The 19,599-nt window shown below is 37.5% G+C and overlaps 1 protein-coding gene across 1 annotated transcript; it reads left to right on the top strand.

Moving 5' to 3' along the window:
• The first annotated feature begins 7,569 nt into the window (after nt 1-7,569).
• ZNF475 (zinc finger protein 475) lies at nt 7,570-18,335 on the top strand. The gene is given in 3 exon segments (XM_057367742.1): nt 7,570-8,226; nt 14,791-14,971; nt 18,143-18,335. Coding segments are annotated over 3 exon segments (990 nt in total). The 3' UTR covers nt 18,295-18,335.
• Nucleotides 18,336-19,599: the final 1,264 nt, after the last annotated feature.

The raw sequence follows: 19,599 nt of genomic DNA on the forward strand, positions 1-19,599 counted from the left end.
AGTACGTGACCCTTTCTTTTTTTATGTCACTACATCATGAATGTTCTGCAAAGTATTAGGATGTGCTGTATTATTCACGCAGAATACAACGTGTATTTAATAATATCTTGTTAMGTTTTCCAGCATTTCACAAAATAATTGGAACATCCAGAGTTTTGCTTTTCTAGACATTTTCCACTTCACATAATTTCATTTCCTGGTCTAGATGCCCTCAGTTTCTCTTCTACTGTTGTGGCTTTCTGCTTAATGTTTCGTTTTCATATTTTAATAGCTGGTCTGTCTTGCTAAGCATGGTAATTTCCATGGTAATCAGATTGTCTGAGTATCCTATTCATGACAAAAGTACCAAAACCCTTAGTTATGGAATCATTTATCAGCAGAAGTATTTTCTTTCTAATCAAAGACTATTAAGATTGATTTACACTGTAAAAGAAAAGAACATTTACCCCTTTGGATTACTTTATCCTGTATAAAGTAATTGTGTTACTGCAGATTATTGGGAAAATTGGCTTTTCATCACTGAATCATTTTGTACCTCCAGTGACAGGGTCTCAGCACATGTGCAGTGTCATCCTTCTGATTTCAACTGAATACTGTCAGCCTGTACAATCTAACATTCCTGAYTTATATTCTTTTTGTTTCAGATTCTTAACTGAATTTCAATTTATCCATCCACCTATTTTTGTCTCCTGACGGATGAGCCTACTTTCTTGAAATAATTGCATAGTCATCATCAAAATCACTGAAAAAACCCCCTGATTCTGCACATATGAGTTCCAGAAACTGAAATGCTGAACAAAGAACTTGAGCCAGAAGGTAGAGGTAGCTCACTTTGCTTCAGTGTCTGCTTACTCACATACTCCTGTGCTGTGGGCAGGGTTAACATTCCCAGTCTGTTCATTATTTGGTGCATATCTGGTGTGCCATCTAAGATTTGCAGAATAAATATCACAGGTATATTTCAGTAACTGAAGATGATTAAGAATGTGATGTGCAAGTATCCCCATTGTAACCCACACTGGGAACATGTCTGCTGATTTTTGCATAAGAATAAGTGTGGAGGTAGTGATATTATTCCTTTAAAGTATGAGTGTTAAATAATTGTGAGTAAAACAAAGATAATCGTTATCTTGATAAGCTGTAATGCATCACTAAGTAAAATACAAAAACCAAGAGCATTGTAGAGCATAAAGGATATCTGAGATCTGAGAGAATACTGGATTTGGAATTTTAAAAGTTGGAGAACTTATTGGTTTTTTGCTAAAAATGTTCCAATTTTTTCCCATTATTTCAACTAGTAGCAATCAAAATTCCTTCATATAATGTTAGGATTTGAGTCAAATCAAAATAATGATTTCATATGATGACTGCTGTTGATATCAGGGATTTTTTGATTGGCCCATGAAGTTTTAGGCATGAAGATAACCATATCCAAAGAAAGGCAAGGTCATTTTCATTAATCATTTCATTTCAAGAAGAAAAATACAAAAAAGCTTTGATTAGGTTGGTTGTCTCATTACAATGAACGTGTTAAATAATTCTATGTAAGAACTGGATAGAAAGCTCTGGGTTATATATTTCTCTTCTCTTTTATTGTGATGGACCTTTGCACACATGTGTAGACACAGAGACACACAATTTCTCTCTTATATAACTCATGCTGGTACATCTTTGAGGAAACTTTCAGTTTTGTCTAGCCAAGTCTTKAAACAGTGGGAAAAATGCTYMCTAGAAAATTTCCAGACAGTCCTAGCCTGTTTGCAAATATCAGAACACAATGGCTTTTCAACTTGYMATGTTTGGTTTTAAGTGTTCTTGTCCTGTGCTTCTATCTGGTTGCATCCACTTTTAACAAAGGCATAACCACTACCCTCTGGGCTGCAGATTGCATGGGGAAAAGGGTATGTGTGCAGCTGATCCTCTGAYAGAACAGGCTTCACACTTTGATGTTTCTGAGTGTGTGTTAAGAYATTTAAGCCAGGTTGCTGTAGTACTAGATGTTACAGACTAACAAAGTCTTGAAGCTGACAGAGGTGAGGTATACACCAATATTTGTATGTTTGGAGCTTGCAAGTAGTTTCTTGAGAGAGGAGGATGCATAAAAACGTGGATCATGCTCAGCTGTAACAAGATGAAACACCCTGACATAGTAGACTTTGGATTTCCTATATCTCAGTGGTATTTATTTAAGTTCAATAGAATAATAGATTATTCTTTCACATGACTGAAGGAAATAATTAGTCTCTAGGTCTGACCAAAGGAGACTCCTTCAGCCAGAAACTGGGGAGAGAATGTAGTGCTGAGCTGGAAAAATGTGGGTTTTTTAATGTGTGGTTAATTTGCTAAAAATATTCTTGGAAACATGAGAATGTTTTTTTCCTTTTATCTTTCAGTGAAAAACAGATCCAACAAAGATACTACAAATTGTCCTATATTTTCGTCCAGCTTATGTTTGAGTACTTTGTCTTAAAGRATTTCTAAAATTATTTATAATTGAGGAATACAAAATATTCAGCACAAGAAAAAATAAAGCTTAAGATGTTGGTTTAATTTCATTTGCTTTCCCTTACAGAATARTGAGAAGACTCATAGAAAACATTTTATTTGGAAAGAGCCTGAAGCAAGGCTTTCTGGCTCATAACAGAGGATGTCAGTTTGGTCCTTTCTGACACCTCTTTTATGTGTAAATATAATGAGAACCCAGGAAATTGGAGAAAAAAAAATCTTTATCTTGACTATAAGATTAGGGATCAGCCTTAGAAAATCCTCTGTGACCAGACTGATTTAGTACTGAGGCGCTAGCAAATCTAGATTTAATTGCCTTCTTTTTCAGACTTTCTGTGTTATGCTCAGCTGATCACTTCATCTCTCTATATATCTTATGTCCTCTTGTACTGAGCTTTTCTCCTTTGTTTATACAGTCCAGCCCAGACTGAGAAACCAGGATCTCTGGGTGCTCTTGTAGTACTAGAATTTTTTGCTTGACACTTCTCATTTAAAGCTATTTGAGACATTTCCAATTTATATAACTGTAAAGTTAGGTATTACAAATAAAACCTTTCTTTTAAAATGTGAATTTTATTCAATTTTTTGTGAATTTATTCCAATGTACATAAATCACCCTTATTAAATGACCCATATTACACCATGATGTCAAAAACAATGCTTATGGCTCCAAGCACTGCATGGTGAACAGGCAGAGTAAGTATACCACATTGAGTGTAGTATTGAAGAAAAGGAAAATAAAGGGAAAACTCAGTGAAGTGGYGTTTTGCATAAATGAGGGCTCACACAGACAAGAATTCTTGAACCCAAGATAATGAATTAACCAGTTCCTTTCTGCTAGCTAAAATTTATCTATTTTATTTTTGGCAATGACATCCTGATCTGTAGTTGCGCCTCCACCAGGCTTTTGTGTTTGGATGCTACCGTTTTGGAGCCATAAGTTTGCCCCTTCATTTAATGTATCTGTGGCCTTTCATACCTTCAGGGAGATCAACCCATGCAGACATTTTCATAGCTCTGTTATGGGAGTCTTGATTTTGTAAGCACTCTCTAATTATAGATGACCTCTTCCAAGAGCCTTCTGGATTTAAGCCACTGTCACCTGAAGCAAGGACTTCATATAAATCCCTCTCATTGCTTTATCTAGTACTGGTTTCAAAAGGTAGCAAAGGAATAAGTTCCCACTATTTATTTTTCTTGTTTATGATGTTCCCTGGAAATTGTCTCTGATGTTAAATTAAACCGAGCCTGTCTAAGAGTTTCTTGGGCTTTTTGACATGTAAGCTTGAAAGCTCTGTGATCTTTGTATTTGTGCAAGGATTGATTTTGTCCCTTTCTGTGCTGACAGATTACAACAGTGACAGTAAACCAGCCATCACATCTCTGCCTTCAATACATGACTGTACAAAAGAACTGAGTTTACAGTCTGATGCAGTTRCATGTGGAAAGGCTGTGATACCAGTCAACGTTCATAAACTGTACAAAMACAGATTCCTCAAATTCTCACGTCCTTTGAATAAGCATGGTCATGTCCGGGTAGTAGGAGTCTTCATGCAGTGTGTTCTTCCATAAGGTAAACCCTGGCTTTTTTTTCAGCTCCATGTGGAGGTCTCCATGTGGAATTCTAAGTCAAAAGCAGTAGAGTTGAGAATTCATTGGAAACAGCCAATTTAATCCCCCAGCTCACAMAAGTATGTTTTGTTCAATTCAGTCAAGAAATCCAGGCTTATAAAATGACCTTATAATGGTTTTTGAGGAATTGTTTACATGAGAGAATCAAGAGAGATGAGAAACAGAGAGGGTCGCTTTTCAGAAATGGGCTGCGTACAGGAAATAGGAAACGTGTGTGTCAACTTTGCTTCCAAGTTCCAACACTGACATGAAACAAGACATGAAGAAGACTGTTTCAGGGAAGAAGTTTTCACTTACTTGTATGGGTTGAATCACATGGCAGCTAAGAGAAGGCAGAATAAGTGAAGCATGGTTAATATTACTCCTGTTGCAATTTCTGATTAAATGAAGGTTAAAAGCTGTGTGAAGGAGTTGCCGTTCCCTCTTCAGGACAAGAACATGATAGATGTACAGAGCTRTTTGCGCTCTTGTCATTCTATTCTGTTTTGTTTGACTGAAGCTGTTAGCCTGATGCTAAACTAGCCACAGTATTTCACTTGCTTTTAATTAAATTGAACTTCTCCACTCACTGTAAGTGACTGTCACTCCAGTTCATGAAATTGTTTTTAAATGTTGTCCTCAGTGGAACTGCAGAGGAGAGAAATGTTTTCCCATTGCTATACACAATGATCAACTGTACCTTCCCGCTTTGTTAAAACATGTTGCAACACTTTTAAAAGAAAAGCATAATAAAGCTTTGTTTTGAATTGTTAAATCCCARTCCTGATTTACTTCCACATCTTTACCACTGAGCTTGAGAGAAGATTTGAGTTGCTCATATGCCTTTTATTTCACACTGAATTTATAGGAAGTTTCCAAATAATAACAGTCAACTTGGCAGGAATAAATGTAGACCAAATGGTGTAATCCCCACAAGGAAGCATAATTCTCTTATGAAGTATTTACAATAGCAAGCTTGGAAATCCAACAATAGGTTATATTGTTAATAGATTGTTTATAGYATCTTTTATTGACTGATTCATTCCTAATGGCAACAGATTTAGTCACCTAAYATTCTTCATATGGCAGACAGTTCAGTGCTCACTGTTGCTTTACGAATCCTCTCAGGTATGAAAAAATTTCATTCTGACATAAATCAATACATAGGACATAAATAGGACCTTGCAAAGTTCAGAAGTTCCTGCAATATAACTGAACTTCATGATGCTCCCTTCCTGTGACCCGCCAATAACCCTTATCTCCCCTGCCTTCATGACCCTTTAATGTTTCCCTGGCTCTCCAGTCCCTTCATCCTCCTAAAGAGCTTGGCTAGTTCCCAACTTGGATTCATCCAAYAGGCCACCCTCCTTGGAAACTCTCCCGGTTTTTGAAACAGCCTTGCAGTACAGTAGCCTAAATACTAGTTTGTGCATTTAAATTTCACGTACTGCTGAACCTGTTATTTTGATAGCTGAACTAAAAATTCCAGTGCTATAGTTTTGTATAACCGTCARCTTACATTATATGCACCTGATGCACCTGATACACCTGACAATTTCAGACATGAGAGGATACTAGAGCCTTGTACTTTACTTTATTTTTCAGCATACTGCAGTTATCTAATACAGTTTTGGACGAGGTGTTAACTTTGAGTCCACAAAGTATAATGTCACTCAAGAATTTTATTTTTAACAGCTAACTACAACATATTTGCTCACAGAAATTTGTTCCAGTATAAATCACAGATTGGGTCTGATGGTCTTCACATTTTCCAGTTTGCCTACAAATAAATACGAGCTTCACAGGAATTTTTTTAAAAATAAGAAAGGATCACAGGCATTCCAGAAATATGCAGCTTTGTGAGTATTTAARCAAGCAGTGTCAACACAGCAATTAAAGCATTTTTGTGTGCCTGGTGAAAGGATGACTCACGTGAACCTGGTGACAGCTTGTTTTTTCAGTTATCCCTGTACTTAAGATAACCCCTAGAATATTTGTGAGAGACTAGAATGAGCTCTGTGCTTCTCAGTGACACAGAAAAAGTTTGTCATCTCAAAGGTAATGACAAAAGTCCTTGCCCTTGGGTACAGTAAAAGCCAGYCCATGGGTTCAGAGATGGGACAGATAAGGGTAAAAAGGCTGATGAGTGGGAACTAAGTCTTCAATGATGACAAAACAAAAAAGCAGTAAAAACAAGATCCAGGCTGGATGGCTGCAGCCGAGGAAGTGAACCAAGATGGCCAGTGTGAAAATGTTTGTGTGTTAGAAGCCCCCTGCAGGTTTGGTAGGATTGAGATAAGGTCTGGAATATTCAGTAGGGGCAAGATGACTTCAGCCAGATGTTTCTTCTACTATAGATGAAGGAGACTCTCCTTGGCAGTTACCTATATGTGCAATGTGTTAGTTTGTTTTTCAGTTTTTCCTTGCAATTAAAACAGTAGCCTCGGCCATGTATGTGTATGGCCTGAACCATATTTTCTGATCCTTGGAGGACCAGCACAAAATATTGTAAGAAATGAACATTTGAGGGATAAAACACAAATTTATTTGTTTACAGGGACAGACTGGATATTGAAAAGCTGAAATATATTTAGTACTGTCTGGAGACTAAACAAATACAGTACCCTTACCATGTCATCCAGCATGTGCTCCAAAGCACCTCACCTTATTAATAAACCTGCTGCATTTTATTAATAACACTTCTGAGAATCAAGGCTGGTCAGAGAGTTTGAGATACCACAAGTGCTGAATAAAGAGGCCTAATAATCTTCAACTAGTAGACTGGGAACACTTTCCTTTCTGACTGTCCATTTGTAGATTGGATATTGGCATCCCTCTGCTATGGGTCTTTTTGTTATGTGCTAAGGGACTTTTTTTTATGTCTCTGGAGACAGGGAAGTTATGTTTATGTATCAACATAAAAAACTTATAAATTGAAGACTGCCAGAAATACCAGTTCTCTCAGTGACTGAAAATAATGTGTATTGATTATTTTGCAAACCACTTGCATTTCATCTGCTTCAGTTTGTGCAAACCCATATTCCTTCATGTTTTTCATGATTTTACAGCCTCTGGGACCAGAATTTTATAATTACATTGTTCAGCTGATCATTATGGGTAAGAATATATTGGATGTTATTTATCTGCTATTTTAAAATATGACAGGTTAACTGTTCCTTGTGATAAACTGGTGGTTGGTAATCTTAACTAGAGGGAATGCATTTATTAATTTGTACTAATTTCATTTGTTTCAGGATTACATAAGGGCAAAAGACAATAGGATAACACACAGAAACCCCCTTTCTCTGCTGAAACAGTTCAGTGTTCCAGCTTTGAAGTTCCGAATATATTTTGGCCCATGAAAATGGATTAAGAAGATGTGGAATCATTCTGAATAACGACTTTCCCAAGCCCTTTATGTGTAGGAGAGAGAGAAGTTGCCTGAMATATTTCATGGAAACAAATGTCAAGAAAAAGAATGTGAACAAAACTTTTAGTATTCTATCAGGTGCTGAAGAAACCTCTCTCAGTATCTTTAGCACCTTGCCTTCAGAGCAGGTTTCACCATCTAATGTGCCAGATCTTCCCAGAATTTTTCCTAAAGTAGCACATCTAGAAGCTGGATCACAGAAGAGGTGACCAGGCACTGCAATAGTATCAAAACAGTCAGATTCTTCAGACATGTCTGCAAAACCCTTTGCAAGAAGACCTGCCTTCAAGGTGTGCTATATCTGTGGCAGAGAATTTGGGTCACAGTCTATTGCTATACATGAACCTCAGTGCCTAGAGAAGTGGCGTATTGAGAACAATCAGCTACCAAAGCACCTCAGAAGGCCAGAGCCCAGGAAACCTGAGGTCCTTACAGGTCTTGGTGGTTCCTATACACTTKCAGCTGAAAATGAGGCAGCTTATTATAGTGCTCAAGCCCAGCTCGTGCCCTGTAGTATCTGTGGCCGAACCTTTTTTCCTGACCGTCTCCCTGTGCATGAAAGGTGTTGTAAAGGAGGTAACAAAGGTAAAGGACCAAGAGCTGCAACTGGAGCAGCAAGTAATGATCCATCTAAGGCCCATCAAGGAAATAGCAGGGCTGCACCAGCTGTATCAGACCAGGTAAATTTCTATGCATGTGCTGTATGAAAGGGTGTGGATGCATCTCGATATTTGGCACTCCAGGGGAGACTGGCTTCCCATCAAATTTGAAATTACTTTTCCTCAGAAAGGCTTTTTATCTCTATGCACATGTTCCTCTGCTAAATAGAGGATAAAGAAAAGGGAAATACTGGCTGCATACAGGAAACTACTTACTTCTATTTATTTTGATTTTCCCTTTGAATGGGAGTAGTTGGGTTCTCTGTCATCCTTTAAGTGTTGTATCTTCAAGAGGGACCATTGTTTGATATAGATCCCTAGGAGATTCTACTGAGCAGCTTAGACAAGGTTTGGAAGTTATATRTTTTAGGAGATACTAGGTATTTTTATTTAGTTAATATGAAGTGCAACATTTCATTATCCTATAAGCTTCCAGCACTTCAAAACATGATTTTCATATTTTACTGTTATTCTTAACCTTGGCATGGAACGTGAGTTTACTGAGGACTGCATGTTCAAAGGCAGCAGCTCTGGGTATAACAGCAACAAAATAAAGAAGACATTTTTTTTCCACTGAATTTGATCTAGGATCCAAGAATAAAGAAGCTGATTCACATTATCCAAAAGCTACACAGAGTTTTGGAAAATGGCATAATTTTCTTCTGCATTTGCTTCTGCACAAGCTGTCTGTTGGGCAGGAGTTTTGTAAGATAGATGTCTAAATTTAGGCCCAGTGTCAAAATTGAATGGCTTTTTTTTATTTTTTTTTTTTTTTTTTTTTTTTTTTTCTCAAATATGGGTTAGAATCCTGATTACCTACATTGCTTTGGAAAATGGGATGTAGCTCTCTCAGTCACCAAAGGAATGCAATGCTACGCAGAGCATTTCTAAAGAAGCTTCAGAAGTCAAAGTATGTTACATGGTAGTTTACCAGCTGCTGAGTAAAATGAAGATAATAGCATTACCCTTGTTCAAGTGAGACTAGTCTAAGACATCATGAGCCCATTTTTATTACACTATATGAGGCCACTAATTTATAGATATTGGCAGATTAAGGTTCACTCCTCAGCAATTTTTTTATGAGCAAATTTTACATAATCCACAAACAGTTCAAAGTGATGCACAGCTGCATTTACATCTGTAGGAAAGGTGATGCTGTTTGCAGTACATTGTACTCTTCACCAAAGAACTGTCATTGCACTAAAGGTGATTGTTCCATGAAAGACATGGGTGTGAAACAGAGAGTTTAGTCCATTACACCTAATTATGTAGGTTAAAATAAAGAGGTTGAGGGGAATGTTCTATAGTCACAATACCATTTAAAAAAAAAAGTCTAGAATGTGGTTTGGCACTGACAGTGACTCTGTAAAAAAATGTTACTCTCTTGCACAACGTATTTGTTCCCTTTGTGAATTCACTCACATCTGCTGACCTGTTGAACAAAAACATTATTACCACTTTTTACTTCTGTGAGCTCTGCAGAGCCAAAATCAAATCTGTTCAAATCTGTTCTTCCTTCTGTGTGAACAACAGGTTTCCTCATTTACTTCCAAGCAGTTACAGTTCATCAGTTACAGCAGAACTAATGAGGCTGTACAGCTTGCAGTTTGTAATTGACTTTATTATAAACAGTGACTTTCASGAAAGGATGATGGATTTTACCTCTCTGAGGTTTGTTGTGCTATTTTTAGAGCTGTTCTTTTGTACAGTCATGTATTGAAGGCAGAGATGTGATGGGAAGACTGAAAGAAATATTCTCTGATCCAAGGGGTTCTTCAGGACTCACAGACAGCTTATAAGAAATGCTCAAAGGAAGTCACTTTTCCATAGGTTTAAATTCTCTGTGACAGGATCTTTATTTCCAGTTGAACATTTTGAAAGGTCCACACATTGAAGTGTGAGAAAAAGCATTAATCTTGTGGAATAACTGCAGATTAGCTATGAACAGGGACAAGGTCATGTCTTCTCTACAGTTTCCTCTTTTTCCAGCATATGGTTTTAATTTTGCTCACCTTACTAGTCACTCAGCTGCTTATTAATTCCGTTAAAAAACAGTCCTTYACTAGTGGTGGAGCAAAATGGCAACTGTTTTGGTCATGGCTGGAATGCATTTGGGGTAGTCCCTGTCTTATTTAACATATTTACTCACTGACAGTGAATTATTTAAATACTTGCCTAAACTCCTGCTTCCTCAAAACATCAGAGGAAAGGAATAACTGAAAAGAACAACCCAGCCCTTATAAAGTGTATTTAAGAGAAGTAGTGCTACTGTCAAAAAAATTTATGCTATGAAAAGATGCCYTAAATGAAAAAGCTGGATTTTCATCATTTTCAAAATAAAGTTATGACTGATAAAGTGGTACACCATATAAAGGGCATTTTAATTTTACAACTGCAGACACTTCACCCTGTGTGCCTCTGCCTATATCCCTGGAGTTCTCTCCCCTTCAGCAAGTGCAGAATCAACTAGGCCAGTATCATTACTGACAAACTCTTATCCAATTCTCGGCATTAAATGTCTTTAGAGGTGGTGGCTGAACAGCCTCTGTAAACGATCTCTTCCTGTACCTGTCCTGGCTCTCAGAACCAAAGAACTCATGTCTGGCTGTGTAAAACAAACAACAGTCTATGCTTAGAGGCTCTCAAAGGTCACATCAGCTCRGAAATTCTTTGGATTCTGCTGTGATTCCTCAGACAATGGAAGTGGTTTCTGGAGCTACTGAAACACAGACTAAAACAGAGTCTGTGTTTTATTGTTTCATAGACCAAAATGTGTGATACATATAAGTGAGCATCAATAACTTGCTGGGTGTATATGAGTTATGGGGGTTTTGACAACAGTGRTCTTAAAAGCCTATTAGATGGTGCTGCCATCTGCTGTTTTATTCTTATCTGGTTAACTACCTAAAAAYATTTCGCTGATCTTCCTTTGCTGAATTATAAGGTGTTTTAACAAAGTATAAATTTTGAAAATTTATGTAGAACAACCTTGATGTTGTATTTTGCTTTAGCATAAAGCCCTGTAGCATCTTGGTAAAATTAAGGCCCCTTCAGGTGCAGTGTAGTTCTGACTATGGTGTGAAGTCAATGATGAGCTTTCTTTCCTCAGTGCAGTGGTTTTGACCACCTTCTTAGGAGAATACTGGCAAATAAATTTGCAAATATAAAAAGTTGGATGAGGATGGACAGTGAATGGATGATTTCAATGAAACTTACTGAGTATTATCATTGGGAATGATTGAGCTTCCTTCCTTTGCTTGTTCATTAATGCCATATTCATTATGTTGACTTATTAAATTTAAAAAGAAAGCACATCAGGAGCAAACCAGGATATTTTAGTGCTTCCAGTTGAATAATATGTTTAATTATGTAAATMATCTTGCAGAATTACTCTGCTGTTCAAGGAAATTTCCTACATGTGCATATGATTAGTCCTATCATGAGTGCTGTTGTGTCTCTTTCAAAGACTTAGTAGGCTGTGAAGTGCAGCTTTGGATAGTCATGAAAGCCATGCTATAGTTTGTCCCAGATCCTTATGCAAAGTACCTTTTMCTTTGCAGAGAGGAATGTGTGGAAGGGGCTGCTTTCATATAACAGAATGCTGCTGCAAACTACTTGTACCAATCTTTTGCTGAGCCTCTAATTCTTGAGCAATTCAAATCTGTGACAAGAGCTCCTTCATTGGGCAGGATGCCTCCCTTMTTCCCATTAAAATACATGGATAATTAAACAAATAGGAAAGGCAGAGGTGTGTGCAGTCCTGGATGATAAATATTTATGTAGTGGAGTTTGGGAGTCAATCTTATTGTGTGTACTTAAGAAGAAATAAAAAGCTTTGTGCAGTATGGAAGGATTTGACCTCATGTAACACCGTAACAGCAGCCTGGGGCTAACCTTAAGTAATGTCAGGTCTATTGAAAATACATAGTTGCATAGTCCTCTGAGCTAAATAACTTCATTCATAGTCACGCAGACATACTTAGCAGTCTTGGAGTAAAAAAGAAAATACTGAGACACCAGAGGAAAGCCTAACTACACTGTTAGGTATTTGTAGGTATTTTTATAATAACACATATCCTCAGAAACAGACCTTCCCTACAACCCTTTTTGAAAGTTAAAAACAAAGCAGTGAACAGACAGCCTAGCCACTGGCCTGTGAGTAGTTTGGGTTGGAAAATTGTGGTGTTTCCAAAAATAGTTGAGTTTCAAACTGCAGGCCTCCAGATGTGACATTTGGGATAGGCATCCTGAATATAAAAAGAAATAAAGGGTAAATATCATCAGCTGTAGAAATTCCAAGTAAAGCTTATCATATGTTGAATTCCACAGTTAAAAAAGTCTGTTCCTCACAATTGATAGGCTAATTTCCTTCAGGTTTTGAACGTGTGTGCAGAGAAGGATTTGTGTATATAATTGTATGTGTGATGATGGGTCAACTACAGTATTTTTCTGAAAAAAAAAGTATCCTGAGAGTGATCTAATTCTTTTCAATTAATTCTGCTTTCTGCACCATTAATTGTGGAAATTACAAAAGACAGACATTTCTACTTGAAAAAATTTCTACGTTTTTACTAGGATTCCTTTTTCCTGTTCTGTTAGTATATAAGCAGTCCCTACAAACTGAATGTAAATCAAATTTCTGTTTCCTAGTTAGCAGACAATATGTAACCATTTAAATGAATGGCAGGAACCTAGCTAGTGAAAACTAGCGGGGAATGTGTGTTCCCAGTGTTTTTGCACCTAGCATTTTTTTAATATGCCTACCATTTCTCAAATAGTGTAACCATACCCACAGTAGGCATGCACACCAAAAAGTATTCTCTGATCATAGAGTTTAGATTACRGTATCCTTATCTAAAGGTCTCCAGAGCCAAAAAACTTATAGTGTCTTCAGAAGATTTTGTATCTGGACCCAAAGTCTTATTTCAAAATCAGACAAGTTCTAGCTCATGACTTGAAGTAAAGAAGTAGGTGAAATTTGATAATGAAAAATTATAAGSTATTCTTAAAGCAGCTATTGCTGTTTCATCTAAAAATAGGAGAAGGCAGCTATATTTTTATACGTGTTAGAAAATACGCTTATATAAAATATTGTGTTATCAAAGATAGCAAAGAAATACCATTTGAAAGTCAAGAGGATGTTAAGTGTCCTTGGAGAGACTCAAGACACTGTGAGAACTTTGCAGATGAAGTCCAAGTTTTCCCAGTAAAAATACACTTTATAGAGTAGTATTTCTTTTGTGTAAGTGAGATTACATGTGTCATACAGGAAGGCAATCTTATGCAGATTGTTCACTAATGACATTTTCAGACTGTAACATAAATGCAAGAAGAGCTGCCCAGAGTTGAACACATTGATGGGCTGACGAAAGAGTCATAAATACTGGAACAGGTTATGCTTTGTCTTACAGAGTAGCAGAGGAAAAAATGAAACCCCCACCACCCTTGCTTGAGTGAGAAAAGTTTCCCGTATTTGATCTGGAATGACTGCGTGTCTAATTTGAGGAGGGCAGGGAATAACTCATCTCTTACTGGTATTCTGCAGTCAGAAGTGTAGGAAGTGCTGGCACTTGTGAGACCCATCTGTGTGCCTCAAAATGCTTCTCTACAGAGTGTTTTGGTCCTACTTTCTGGAGCATGGCTAATACTGACACCACGCCTAGCCAGGACGCGCCTAAGGACACAGCCAAGTCTATAATCTGCAATACCGCAGTAATTATACATTTTGTAGCCTTAGATTATGTATTTGTGAGGTTTGGGGTTGAGGAATCTTTTTCCTGAGTTGTTGGGCTGTTTTCTCTGAGAACAAAAGCAGATCTTCAGTGTGGAAACAATGACTTGCTCGGAGTCCAGTCCTGCCCTTGCTGCAGTCACTGGCAAAGTTCACACTAAGGCCTTTGGGCTAAACAAACAGCAGTTCCTATWTTGCCCCTCATCCTGAAATATCCTGGACTGGTTTTAATCTTTGAAGGGCAAGAATTCCACCATCTAACTCATCTGTAGCAAAAGTGGGGTAAGGAACCACAATCACCTCTTAGGACAGCTTCCCTTGCTGTCCAGTTTAAGAGAGATACTAGCTCTGGACACAGAGCTTTGATCTGTGTTCTGACAGAAGAAGGAGTCTTTCTGTTACTGTATAAGACAACAGGAATTCAACTGAATCTGTTGTGCTTTCCATTTTACTTCTGCTTGGTAAGTAAAAAAATGGCTTCAACCATTTAAGGTAGATGCTGCATTGCAACCTGATGAAGCAGAGGAGTTGCTTCTGCATGTGAAGGCTTAGCATTTTCATGAACTTGAAGGTATGAAAATAAAAGAGATGAGCTTAACACAGCTAAGTATTAATAGTCACACACATGAATTTTCAGCCCAGCATCTGCAGAAGAAACCTGCCTGTTCCAGTGCCCAGTTAATGAGGCAATATCTCTTACAAGCTTGAGGACTGAATCCAAACAAAAACAGACTGAAAGAAACAGTTTTCACAGATATCAGGTTCCTTATCGACATGATTTCTTTCATGTCTTTCATGATTCAAAATTGGTATTGAAAACTATATTTATTCTTCTTCACCATTGTTATTTGCAGCCAAAAGTGATAAGACGACCACCAACAGTGATTTGTTACTTATGTGGCCGTGAGTACGGAACAAAATCTATTAGTATACATGAGCCACAATGCCTGAAAAAATGGCACCAGGAGAATGACAGCCTTCCAAAGCACTTGAGAAGGCCAGAACCCAAAAAGCCTGAAGTCAGAACTGTGCAAGGTAAGGTACAGACCTAATTAAGAGGCATGAGAAAAAAAGTGTGAGGAATTAAAAAAAAAAAAAAAAGGAAAAATAGTTTAAAACAATAGATAAGCCGTTTGCAACTACTTTGTCTTTTTCCTGTTTACTTTCAAGAGCTTGTTTTAAGCTTTCCTTCTGTGAAGCATCCATGAGAAGTAAGAGTAGTCATTATCTTTGGAACATTCCTCCTGGGACAGTCCACTCTATGTGTCAATATGTTCCAAATCAAAACACAAGTAGATTCGCAACCTGCTTCAAAAATACATCAGTACCTTTTTCCTTATAACACTGTAGACAAACATGTCTTAAAATAAGCAAAAAGAGCCCAGAATAACGTGCAGACAATCAAGGAATCATTAAAATAAAATCTTGTCAGTCAATACAGGTGTAGATACTTCATCAGATTCTTCTACAGTCAACATCCTGTGGATGTTATTGATCCYTTTTTATTTACATGTCTGAGAAGCTTTAATTGTGAGACACTATAATATAAACACAGTGGAGAAAAAAAATGTAGTATGAAGTAAACTCTTTCTGCCAATTTTGCATGTTTGTACTGTGGGTTCTGTTTTGTAAGATTCCACTTCAAATCAGCGAACACTTATGATCCCCAGCACGCACAGAGATGGGCTACCATATGTATCCCAGGATCATATGCTCACTGCAGGATGAGAAGGAAATCCTATCTGCTTTGCCTGGAAGCTGTTCCCAGGACTTCCCTATTCCCACATTAAGTTATTTCACCTTTTCTGCTGGATGCTTTCCCTGGCCCTGCCAGCTGGTCTGAGCTACTTTGGTCCAAGTTTGGACCACTTCCTCACAGGCATTTAATTCACACACTTTTTTTTTTATATTCCCCACAATTTCCCTCAGCTTCCCCTAATGTCTGGAAAAGTAGACAAAGTCTCCTACAACTCACTGTGAAAGAGTCATACACTAGATCAGTTTACAGCAGTACAAAGAAATATGTCCTCAGAAGACATGCAGAAGAGAGCAGGATCACTGAGAACACTAACCAGATGTTAAAAATAATAATCAAAGTTCAAATAATATCAAATTGGAACTTGGTTAACAAATGCCAAGTGGCATAGTTGAATCTGCAGTAAAAGATGCTTTCAAAAGGCATTTTCATTGTGTTTGCTCTTTTAGATGTTAAGCACTTTTTAATTATTACACATTGTGTGGTAAAACAAATGGAGAAAATGAGAATTCCATGTGAAAGGAGGATGCAAAAGGACAAATCAGGTTATTTTGAAATACACTATTCTTATTTTGAAGGAGTGGAAACAGAAGGACAGCCACTCTTTGAGAAAACAATCTAGCAGAAGGCTCCCAGATATGAATCAGAACATTGTCTCATTTACCCGATGAGTCATATCAGGCGCCTTGCATCTCCTGTGAGGTGTTGTGTGCCCATGGTTCCTCTGGGGATACTGACCTGCTTCCAGCATCTGTCCCTAAATGCCTGCTGATGGAAGTCTGATTTGTAGCTTGAGCTAAAATTGTTGTTCCCCCTTCAGCTGCCTCATAGTCCTGGGCTCGAGAAAATAATCTCAGTGTTGTTCTTTTTCCATAAGAYGTACTCTTGATCATGTGGTAAATGCTGTAACTGACCTTGAGACCACATGCATGTACTGCATGTCTCACAGTTTCTCAGCTCAGGGGGGAGGGATTACCCCTGTTGTTGAATGAAATAGACAATGTTWAAAAAAAGCTCAGAAATATTAACTGCTTGCATAAAACTTTTTATGACTTACATAAATCTTGTTCTGAAAACTCAAGTGTCACGGGAAGACAACCACTGCCCTCATTACACAGTGTTTTGTTTGTGGAATGCCTAACACATGCCTTCAAGGAGAAAGTCGTCTCTCTCTCTCTCTTTTTTTAATATTCCATAAACTTTCCAAAGTACAGAAAATACACATTCATTTCCTGCAAGCAAAGGGGATAGTTGTCTCAGCCAAGAAAAAAACACTACTTGGTTGCTCTTCTAACAAAAAGAACATTAGKAACAGGCATATTAAGAGATCTAAGGCTTATTGTGGTTATGTGAACCATTGGATATGAATCATATTAAAATTGTATGGGTCTTTAATGAAAGCTCGATCATGTGCCAGTGACAGAAACCATGGAATATTTTTAAATGCACAAATCCTTTTCAAAAATTGTCTGCTGCCAACAGTTCAAAGAAAAAAACAGATTTTAATTTTTTTTATATTGTCATACCAAATAAGAAGGGTGAAGGAAATACATCTTCAGTTTGAGCCATGTGGATTTTTTTTTCTGCACGTACTTCAAATGAAACCCCTTAAGATCTAAATCCAGGTATTAAGCAACCTGCCTGGCCTTTTTGCAAATCAGTTTGAAACAACACTATGTGAAAATCCATYTCAGAAGGAAAGTCTATTTCAAGATGAAAGTAAACAAGATTTTTTTATACCCAAATAAAATCTTGAAAATACATCTGAGTGTTTGGAGAATGCTCCTGAGTTTTCAGAGCAGTCATTCTTCCCACAGTGGAAAACAAGTGAGGGTAAGGCTGGATTAGTGTTTAGATGACAATAGATGCATCAGTGCAATGACCTCACAGGAACTTGTGGCTTTAAAGTACTGTAGGCTTTGTAAGGTTTTAGGCTTATCTAAAATTTACTCCACTTTTTAGTATAACTTGCATAGACTCCTACAGGAAGAAAATTGGGCCCCTTTTCCAGAGCAGTACAAAGAGCATATTCTCAAGTACGATACACTCCCGCCCATAGCCATGGTCAGATAACACATGCTTGCTGAACAGAGCTTGAAGTAAAGCCAAAAAGTGAATTTGCTGATAATAGTATGTATGCAAAGATGTTAATAATTAGTTGAGAATGCAGATCATAACACACAGCATGATGTTTTCTCTATACTSTCATACAATACAAAATGATTCCGTTTGAAGTTAATTTAATTCAACCCCTGGGACAAAAAACAGAGTCTTTTTTATATATTTTTTACCCTTTTGCTTCCTTCTTTTCTTTTTCATTTGCAAAAGCAATATGGTTTAGTTAAACTGAAAGGCTCAGTCAACAGGTATTTCCTGAAAATATTTTCCATAAAGAGTTGAATGTGGGTCTCCAGAATGAAAACTGATACTTTCTTTTTCTAATTTTCCAGCCAAAGGTTTCTATGATCTTGATGCTTTAAATGAGGCTGCCTGGACCAGCTCCCAAGCCCAGCTTGTTCCATGTGATATTTGTGGGCGTACTTTTCTTCCAGACAGACTGATCGTCCACCAGAGGTCCTGTAAACCGAAACGTGCAAAGTGAAGTGGATGTAACATACATGCATACAAATGCAAGCCTGATTCGCATACAAATGCAAGCCTGATTACACACACACACACACACACACACACACACGTTTATCCTAAGCTCAGTAAAATCTGTGTGTGTGCGTGCGTGTGTGTGCATGTGGGCGTGCTTATGAATACACACACATGTGCCCATACCTTTCAGACAAACCATGAGAGAAATAAAATTCATCTGGAGAGCCATGGTCATCAAAACTTTATTGTGTAATGATATCATGTGCTCCAAGTCTCCAGAGTAAAAATCACCAGTTGCTACTAAACTGTAAAGTGAAATACAGAAAATKAATTCTTGGAAGATTTTGTTTCCCCTCTTTCAAAGACTCTTCTGGTTAATGTAAGGATTTTTAGCTGAACTTGACTAATCAGAGAAACCAAGTAGCTCATCCAAGTTTGTTCATTTTTGTTTGGGTTTTTCAGTTTGTTTGTTTGGAGCACTCAAGTGTTCGCATCTCATGAAGCTCTTGACTGCTACAAGTCAAAGCTTCCCACACAAAGGAAGTCATGGGGTAGAAGCAGACACTGGCTGTTTTTTGAAAAACACCCAGAAGTGTCTTTTGCTTTAGAATGATACTGATGATGTGATTTATCCTCAGCTCAGTAAACTGATCATGCCAAAAAATTTGTAAGTCAGAGAAGCACATCTCAGTCACGAACTTCACAAAAAAAMCCCCAACATTTTAATGTCAAGACAAAACAAGCATGATGTGCCACATGGCTGGCATAACCTATCACCCTGCCCTCTGTACCAAATATGGTTATACAGAATGCCAGTACTGTCAAGAAAGGTAGGTATTATACAAGAAGGCTGCGGGAAACGTGTTTGAAGGTGCTGTTTTGAAAAATGACATTATATTGTRTAGAGAAATGAGTGCCAAAACACATCGGTATAGGAACAGGCTAAACACACAAAGGAAGTAATACTCCCTTTTACAAGGTACAGCAGAGAGCAGTTATTATTTTACTTACTGAAGCATTTTATTAAGTGGTGAGGTTATTCAAAAGGTATGACAAAATCCATTACAAGTTGTGAACTAGCAATTTAGGCTTCCTGGTATCATGAAAGAAATTGTACCTCATCTGTGGGCTTAAGGCTTAGAGTTGTCTGTTATATATTATGTGATTGATGTGACTTTTCTCAGAGCATTCGCACTTACTATTGTACTTACAAATCAGAGGAAGTGAATACTTTCATACACACTGAAATGAAATATGGGTACCAACAACTTTTGTTTTTCGAGCTATCAAGCTGTGTGATTTGTGG

The sequence above is a fragment of the Malurus melanocephalus genome, unplaced genomic scaffold, assembly GCF_030028575.1.
Source record: "Malurus melanocephalus ecotype Western Australia unplaced genomic scaffold, MMel_1.1 scaffold_84, whole genome shotgun sequence".
NCBI classification, from domain to species: Eukaryota; Metazoa; Chordata; class Aves; order Passeriformes; family Maluridae; genus Malurus; species Malurus melanocephalus.